The 10,000-nt window shown below is 33.7% G+C and overlaps 1 protein-coding gene across 3 annotated transcripts in view; it reads right to left on the reverse strand.

Moving 5' to 3' along the window:
- Positions 1 to 7,424: 7,424 nt before the first annotated feature.
- LOC115219480 (protocadherin gamma-A11) overlaps positions 7,425 to 10,000 on the reverse strand; it is a 113,384-nt gene continuing 110,808 nt past the window's right edge. For 2 of the 3 annotated variants that reach the window (XM_029789652.2, XM_036508602.1), the window contains one exon: positions 7,425 to 7,771. In XM_029789652.2, the coding sequence (XP_029645512.1) occupies positions 7,521 to 7,771 (251 nt within the window). In that variant the 3' untranslated portion in view covers positions 7,425 to 7,520. The remainder of the gene's footprint in view (positions 7,772 to 10,000) is intronic. The other variant, XM_036508603.1, reaches the window with a different exon arrangement.

The raw sequence follows: 10,000 nt of genomic DNA on the forward strand, positions 1-10,000 counted from the left end.
TTGGTTAAATAATCATAGATACAACAATAATTGTTTCAAAGAACAAGTTCACATCAAGAATCTTGCAAGCCAAATGCAAAAGCGAAATATTATAGATAGTTTGTTTTCAGTTCTTTTCAATAGTTAAGATTGCTTATTTCTTAGCATAAATTAAAACATTGTTGAAGAGTTGACAAAAGCTATGACTTTCAGCTTTCAGAAATATTATCCTTTTCCCTGAGTGGACTTTTGCACCATTTAAAAAATATCAAATGTTTCAAACAAGATATATTTGAAAAAAAAAAAAAATTATATGCCCTCTCATATCCTATCATCATACCCCACTAACTATCTCTATATCTCCCCCTCTCCACTCCTCTTTCACCTTGTACATCATCCATTTGGTTTATTCTTCGTCATGAGCCATCCCTATATCTCTCATCTTACCCATCTCCATTCTGAGATTTCCCTTTGACCGTACCTCCACCTTTGCTTGTCACTCACTATATTCACCTCTATCCCATCTTTAATTATCCGCTGTTCCCCCATCACCCTCTTATGAAAGTATTTACTCTCTCACCCTCTCCCATAATCTATTTCTTTACTACTCACAAGGGGCTAAACACTGAGGGATCAAACAAGGACAGACAAACGGATTAAGTCGACTCCCATAGCCAACTGTTTGTATCCTCTCTTATGCTCACTCTCTTGTACCTTGAGAGTTTGCTCTCACATCCTATCACTACCTTTCTTTTGTCTCCTGCAGCTAGGTATCCCCTCAACAGCAAGACACCAGTTCTTTTTCTGTCTGGAAACCATTCAAGTGCCAGTGGAATTAAAAAAAAAAGCACCCTGTAAAATCTGCAAAAATGTTGGTAATGGGAAAAGCATAATTTGTAGGTAAATCCACAATGGTAGGACAAGATGAAACTAATTTGGTACTTTATTTAGCAAAATAAAATGGAACAAATGCAATTGAAAGGTGAAAAAATAGATTTTTACATTCATTTAGATTCAGCACCTGAAAATCCCTTCTTCTTTTACTTGGAAACTACACCTGAACTTTTACACTGGTGAGAAATTCATGGGCATTCACAATGTGACATACAGTAGTAGTTGCCCATCATACTGACATTCTATCTTCTCTGATATCTTCTTTCCATCTCCTTTACATATTGACGAAGCCTTTCCCCATGCTCCTCATTTATGTTATTCAGATTTTCCGGGAAGAAATCCGAGCGAGGAAATGAACTAATGAACTACAATGCTCATTTTATACCCTAAGGCCTTGAACTTTTCTAGCATTCTTCCCACAATGTCTTAGTAGTTTGGACCCTCACTCCTTGAAAACTAATCCATGTATCCATTCCAAAGTCACTTAGAGAGTTTCCAGAATTTTTATCCTTGACATGTTTCCTTATATCAGGTCCTACAAATACACCCTCTTCAACCTTGGCATCTGATAGAGCAGGAAATTTACAATGCAAATACTTGAAGTCCTCTTCATCCTGTGGTAAAGCCTTTATGAATTGCTTCATGAGGCCAGATTTTATATGTAGAGGAGGCAGAAGAACCCTTTTTGAATCATGCAAACTTTCTCGAAGGGTACTTCGTTTCTGATGTAAGCGCCTCCCATTCTTTTTTAAACCAACGAAGGTATCTGGCTTACTGTTCCATTCACACAAGAAACAAAGAAATGAATGTTGAATGTTGTCCAAGCAATATGCAAATTATTTTCAAGTTGCTGCAATTCATCCAGTTGTGATCTTTAAATTTTATCTTGTGTAAGAGTGATACCAAATTTTCTTGTTTACCTTATTATCACTGAGTGTCCAACAAGAATAGAAGCATATTTATGCATACCTTCCCTTCATTGGACACTAAACTCTGCTTGCGAAGACCTGTTGAGGCAACTGAAATCAAAAGTGAAATCGAAAGTGAAATAAAATTCGATGACTGGCATCCGTGGTAGTGGAGTGCTAAGAGCACCATCCAAGCGTGATTGTTACCAGAGCAGCTGACTGGCTTCCATGCCGGTGGCACATAAAAAGCAACATTCGGGTGTGATTGTTACCAGCGTCAACTTTCAGGCACTTGTGCCAGTGGCATGTGAAAAAGACATTCGAGCGAGATCGTTGCCAGTGTCGCTGGACTGGCTCCTGTGCAGGTGGCATGTAAAAAACACCATTTGAGTGTGCCCGTTGCCAGTACCGTCTGACTGGCGCTCATGCCGGTGGCATGTAAAAGCACCAACTACACTCTGGGAGTGGTTGGTGTTAGGAAGGGCATCCAGCTGTAGAAACTCTGCCAGATCAAGATTGGAGCCTGGTGCAGCCATTTGGTTCACCAGTCCTCAGTTAAACCGTCCAACCCATGCTAGCATGTAAAGCAAACGTTAAACAATGATGATGACGATGATGATGATGATGATGATGATGATTTATTACCCTCATGCAAATTTGGTAATATTTATCTGATGTTTCTTAGTCATATCCTTACCACAAATGTAAAAATCAAATGTTATCTGGGCTTTCTGCACTTCCTCAAAAGCAGCATTTTTCAGACTGTGGGCCCCGACACTTCAGTGGATTGCAAGATAAATAAAACGGGTCATGATAAAAAAAGAAGGAAAGAAAAGACGCAAGTGGCTGCAAAGTGCAGAATATCCAGTGTTTTTCAACCTGTAGGTCCCAACCATTCAGTGGGTTGTGAGATAAATAAAATTGGTTGCAATAAAAAAATTTGAAAAACGTTGCTCTAGTAGACATCTTTGCTTCAAATGATGTAGAGGTCTGTAAGAAATGGGGAAGAGGGACATTTTTAACAGCATATATATTTCTTTATTACCCACAAGGGGCTAAACACAGAGGGGACAAACAAGGACAGACAAAGGGATTAAGTCGATTACATCGACCCCAGTGCATAACTGGTACTTAATTTATCAACCCTGAAAGGATGAAAGGCAAAGTCGACCCCGGCAGAACAGCATATATTTGACTTACCATCTAAATGTATATATAATATCATTAAAAAAGCATTGAAATGTAACATGTGATACAATTAAACAATGTATGTCGCATACATACACTGAAAACAGGGATGAGGAATAACTGTGAAGCTGAAGCCATTTTGCTATCACCAGATGCTTATTTTTCAGAATTATGCTTATCTCTCTCTATATAAACGGCAGTTTGTCTGTGTGCGTGTCTGTGTGTCTGTTAGGTTGTACCCTCACCCTGACCACGGCTTTCCACCGATTCTGATGAAACTTGACACACACATAGCCCAATGTCATAATTCAAAACTAACGCAGCGAAAATTTTGAAAAGTTACCCCAGTTCTGAAAAAAATCGATAAATTCGACATGGGGTCGAGAATCAGAAACACAAACCACAGACTGTCTAGGGGACGCAACTCGACCTTTTTAACTCTCAAAAAAATTTACCATCATTTTTTTCCCATTTTTTGGCCATAACTCTCTAAAAATGCTTTATAGTTATTTCCCTTACAAACCCAAGCAACGCCGGGCGATACTGTTAGTTTGTTATACAGTCATAGTCTGTTTAAGTACAGCAGTTAATAGTAATAATAAAAGACAATAGTTAAATTCAGGCATAAGTGTAAAATGCCCTGATCGATTTTGTGAAGAAACTGTACATTATAGGACAATTTCTTTGTAATTTTTGAAATCGGCGAGTAAAAATTGATCAATTTTAACAAATAGATGTGAAACAAGTTTTATGTCACAGGCCTGTGTTACCCATTTAATTTCCACACAAAATCTACCTCTAAGGTTATCTAAAATCTAAACATCAAATGTGAAGGGAGGTAACTCCAATTAGATCAGTTGAGTGAAACTTTTTGAAGAGTGTAGGCAGTATAGCTTGGAATGGATTAAACAGTTATACTTGGTTTGAGTGGTAGGATAAATCTAAATTCATTAATCCTCTTCATCATCACATTATCATCCTTATCACTTGTTATCACTTTAGTCACTACTAACATCATCACCAAGAGCTAGGATAACAAACTTTTATGTGGTCACTTGAGCTACTAAAAATAACAGCTACATCTCTCACTGGTAAAAAAATAGGTAAGGATGTAATGGAAATTGTAGTCTAATTTGCGGCAATTTCTACAATGATGGGACGGTCATTGCTGGAATGCATTTTATCATAGGCTTGTTCAATCAGGGTTAGCCTAAAGCTAAACCACCAGCACCACCACTCTACCACTATCACTATCCCCACTTCCCTCCACTTCTCTTCCAGTAAAGTCACCCATTTTTAAAACTACTTTCTTCTACATAATTTCCAGGGTAAAACAAGCTTAATGTATCTTTTGCTTCTCTTTTTGCATCTTGTTCCAGCATCATCAATCTTGGTGGCCTTTTATGCCAAAATCCATCCTGACCGTTTCTTCAAGCCATATTATGGTGTATGAAGAGCATTGCATGCGACTGAAGGTAGCACACCATATTAAAATGTAATATATTTATTTAGCTTGGAAAATAAAATCATTTAGCTTATCATCGAACATTCTGATAAAATCTAACCAAATTAGACATAGGACTTAATTTCTAATCCTCCATGGAATGGATGAAGTAGATATTCCAGCTGTCTTGCTTTGTATGGAGCCATTATAGTTTCTAAGGTAAACATTACTTGTGCTAGGTTTCAAAAGTATTCTTATATAAAAAAAAGAAGGCTCAGCTTTGGAAATGGCCTTTCTCAAGATCTCTAGGCTGTAAACCATTTGCTTTTAATGTAACCTATATAACCTTCAGCTTTAATTAATTTGTGACTGAATTCATAATAATTTAATTACAGTGTCATCCTCAATGAAGGACTAAGTGTTATTTTTGTTACAGTTCAGTTGTAACTAATGATTAATTATCCTGGCTCAGCTATGGTTCTTTTAAACCCATGTTCAAGTTGAATTAAATAGAGTCAAAGTTCAATTGAGGCAAACTCACAACTTTGTCTCTACTCTGAGAATACTTCAAGGAATATACTTTATACTTCTTTTCTTCTTTATATAGATATGTATAACATCTTACACTATTGAAATTTCACAAATGAATTACTTCAGAAACCAGAAAAAAAGAAAAAAATTCTGCGAACCCAAAGAATAACGATGTTACATTTCTAATCTACTGTGTTCTGTATAACTGATTACCTATTTACAATTGGTTGCATTGATCGGCATAAGGAGGGCTATACTTCAACTATGTATAAACTATCTGAAAAATTTCAGGATCTAATTTAGAGGTCTTGAAATGGTATACATATGCTTAGGTAAAGAAATCTTTGTCCAAGAACAGATACAGCGAGTCAAAGAATATAATAATTACATTCAGTTGATTATTGCTGTTGCTAGCTTCTAAGATCAATGGTGCTCTAGCCATGACCATCTTGTCTTATTTTCAGACACTGCATATCTCGGAAAACCTTATCTGATGTGCACATTTTTTTTTTTGTTAGTCAGATGTGATTTAACTCTTTAACATACAGATTGATCTGTCAAATGTAATGCTTATTTATTGATATCATTTTGAATTAATCATGCTTTGTCACAAGATTTCAATGATGAAATTGTTTCTTTTTAGAATGACATTATAAGGCATAGGCAGAGGAGTGGCTGTGTGGTAAGTAGCTTGCTTACCAACCACATGGTTCTGGGTTCAGTCCCACTGCGTGGCTTCTAGGGCAAGTGTCTTCTACTATAGCCTCGGGCTGACCAAAGCCTTGTGAGTGGATTTGGTAGACGGAAACTGAAAGAAACCCGTCGTATATATGTATATATATATATATATGTGTGTGTATGTATGTGTGTATATGTTTCTGTGTCTGTGTTTGTCTTCCCAACATTGCTTGACAAACGATGCTGGCGTGTTTACGTCCCTGTAACTTAGTGGTTTGGCAAAAGAGACCGATAAAATAAGTACTAAGCTTACAAAGAATAAGTTGATTAGCTCGACTAAAGGTGGTGCTCCAGCATGGTTGCAGTCAAATGACTAAAACAAGTAAAAGAGTATGTGTGAGGTCAAATCTGTTCTGTTTTAGCATAAAAGAGGTAGAATATTTTGACCGGACCTGGCCAGTTTTAATGCTAAAGGGTTAAGGTTGGTTTGTTTGCTATTTTTTGTAGTTCAAGCATTTATGTGTACACTTTATCATTGGTTCACCATTACACACAGATTAATAGAGGAATAGTTATTGTCATTGTTTAGCCCCAGGTCAGCTCTGATCAAAGGAGTTGCTGCAATACCATCTTGCCTTCTTGGTGCATCCATCCATAACTACATTACACAATGTGTCCTTACTTCATGATGGCATAGTGTGATTTGAGAGAATTTATTTGGTATTTCCTGAAGGCTGAAAATTTGCAGAGAAGTCTCAAAGACTGCAGAGAAGACTCTTAATTATGGCGCTTAGATTGCTGCAAGGATAAAGATCGTATAGCAATAATACAGCTGTGTTCACATTATTTTTGCAATAAATGAATTCATCCTCTAAAACGATTATCAGAAAAAAAAATATTTTCTTTCAAGGTTAACACAAAACATAAAAAAGTGTAATAAAGAAAAAAAAAAACTTTCATTAAAAACTTTTAATAAAATAATTTAAATTTTTTGTTTATTTCTTTTTCTTCACATTCTTTTTTTTTCCCCTAGATCACTCTCATGTTTTTTCTTTTTATAAATAATTTGATTGTTTCTTTTTTTTTTTGTCTTTAATACATCATTTAAACATTATTTGAAATAAATTGCGAGGAAAAAAAAAAAACAGAATTTATTTGTTTTTTTTTTGTTTTGTTTTGTTTTTTTCCTTTTTTGTTTTTAATAATAAGATTGCGTAAACTAAACAAATGTTAATTATATTCTGAACCTGAAAAAACTGACCTATTGATATTGATGAAATGTGAATTGAAAGAGGGCACCAGAGCTTTGTCAACAACAGAGCAAATGTTTGCTGTCAATGTTTTCACAATTTTCTGTCTCAGTCATGAGAGAAAAAAAGGAAAAAAAAAAAAACACTCCCTTGAGAAATATGGTAACACATTAATTTTACATGGAACTGACTGAGTCTTAATATATATGTATAATATATTATATATAATATATAATATATTATATATATATATATATATATATAATATATATATATATATATATATATATATACTTTATTTTAAGCAGCAGAAAATTCAACAAAATCTGTTACTCTGAGTTTCTCGTTGCCGTTCATCAGACAGTTTTTGTCTGATGAACGGCAACGAGAAACTCAGAGTAACAGATTTTGTTGAATTTTCTGCTGCTTAAAATAAAGCATATTACTCTACCACTGGTATTTGAGTACTCTTTTTTCCACCTTGTTTCACATTTATGTGTTTACTCCGGTATATATATATATATATATATATATATATATATATAATATTTATATATATATATATATATTTACACACACACACTCACACACACACATATATATACACACATGCACACACAAATTTACATCAAAGACACCGACACAGTTTCATGAATATGGTAACTTGGGAACTGCTGGTAATGGCTTTGTATATGATGTAAAACTGTTTCTCATTGGTAAATTCCAAGGTTGTGTAGTTGTGTTGATACTGTGAGTTCCCATTTCATTGCTGTGTAAATTTTTCTTAATACTTGGATGGTAAACATGTCTGCTACCGATGTCTGATGGGTAATTTAGTGTTTGTACAAATGAGTTTTTATCTACATTTTGAAGATGTTGAAATTTGCAGGAATAGACATCTGAAATATAGAAAAAGAGATGTAAAGATAAAGCATGTATGTTTGGATTCATGGATGGATGGATGGATGTGTGTGTGTATGTATGCGTGTGTGTATGTATGTAAGCATGCATGTATATATATATGTGTGTTTATAGTATATATATATATATATATAAACATATATAGACATATATAAATAATGTATATATATATTTAGACACACACATATATGTAAATACATACATGCATACGTACATACATACATATATATATACATATATATATATATATATATATATACACACACACACATTCAAGTGAATAAACAGTTCTGCTTAAATTTTTGTCATCATATTTACTTTTAAGAAAGCATTTTAGCAAGTGGAAATTTTCATTGCTTAAGATATTCTAATGAACAATAAACTTTTTGTTTAATAGTAACATAGGTTTTAATGTAACATAGTAACATAGGATTTAATGATTGCAAAGTCGAAACATTGTTTAATGAATGAAGTAGGCAATGAAATGTTCTTGCATCATAAGTAAGGAATTTTATCTGACTGATTGACCAAGTTATAAATAAGCGAATAGCATGCAGGTAAACTATGATTAAAAGATGGAAATCATGATGAAGAGCAAGAATGGAGAAAACCTAACTCATAAGCAAAAATTCACAAGCATTCATAATTGGAACCATTCACTGATTGAATTTCAAAAGTCCTAAGTGAAATAAATGCTGTTTTGTCGTGAGGCTTAGACCTTAAGAATAACACTGCAACATAAGGTGTACATCAAGAAATTTGTAAAACCAAATATATATTATTGTTCTTAGAGCCAATCTGCACCTTGAATAGATTTCTCATTTATTGATGAAGAGTAGTGGTTCTTAATCTGGGCTGCAACACTTGCAGTAGGGTATTGAGAGTTTACAGGAAGAGGGTAAATATCCATGGGTACTATGAATGTTAAAAAAAAGTTTTAATATTTCTTAGAAATTTAATATTTAAAACGAGTACGATACTTATTTCAAACACATTTCCATAAACATTTTTGTTGGGATTAAAATATGAATAAGACATTCTGTTATCAGTGAGCAGAAATGTGACTGATGATGCACTAAAGTCCAATATAATTTCTTTATAAAATTCTTTGTCTTAGTAGTAATAACCACTCAAATTTAATATGAAAGACAACAGCTCACATCTCTCTCTCTCTCTCTCTCTCTATATATATATATATATATAATATATTAAATTAGAGATAAAACCACTATTAGGCAAATCATACAATGAAAAACTTAAGCCAATACATAAGATTAATAAATTTATATTATTTTAAATATATATATATCATTTTAATAATTTTGATATATATTTAAAATAATATAAATTAATTAATCTTATGTATTGGCTTAAGTTTTTCATTGTATGATTTGCCTAATAGTGGTTTTATCTCTAATTTAATATAATATAATATTTTACTATAAAATTGGATTCAATCCTAAATCTGATTTTTCCCTGTAAGTTTGGATTTATTCCTTAATATTTTTTTATTAATTATATATATATATATATATAGATATATATATATATATATATATATATATATATATATATATATTTATATATATATATGTGTGTGTGTGTGTGTGTGTGTGTGTGGAGGCGCAATGGTCCAGTGATTAGGGCAGCGGACTCGTGGTTGTGGGATCGCGGTTTCGATTCCCGGACTGGGCATTGTGAGTGTTTATTGAGCGAAAACACCTAAAGCTCCACGAGGCTCCGGCAGGAGGGGGGTGTTTGTGTGTGAGTTCTCTTCACTTGACCACCGGTGCTGGTTTGCTTACATCCCTGAAATTTAGCAGATTTGGCTAAAGAGACCAATAAAATAAGTATCAAACTTAAAATATTAGTACTGGAGTTGATGTGTTTGACAAACCCTTCAAGGTGGTACACTAACATGGCTGAAAACCAATGACTAAGCTAAGTAAAAGATAAAAGATACTTATGCCATTCAAACCAGGAGAAACACTAAAATTAAATTAAAATCTTTATATATAAAAGTCAAGTTGTGTGTCTGTCCCCTTCGATTTAGATTCCTAACTACTCCTACATTTTGCGGTTCAGTTTAACCAAAAACCGGGTATCTTATAGTCGTGATTCATATCAAGCCCTTCTGGGTATTAGTGCGTGTCTACGATGAGTCTACGATTTTAAAAATAATTTACCATCATTTTTTTCCATTTTAA

The sequence above is a fragment of the Octopus sinensis genome, linkage group LG14 (genome assembly GCF_006345805.1).
Source record: "Octopus sinensis linkage group LG14, ASM634580v1, whole genome shotgun sequence".
In the NCBI taxonomy this organism is placed as follows: domain Eukaryota; kingdom Metazoa; phylum Mollusca; class Cephalopoda; order Octopoda; family Octopodidae; genus Octopus; species Octopus sinensis.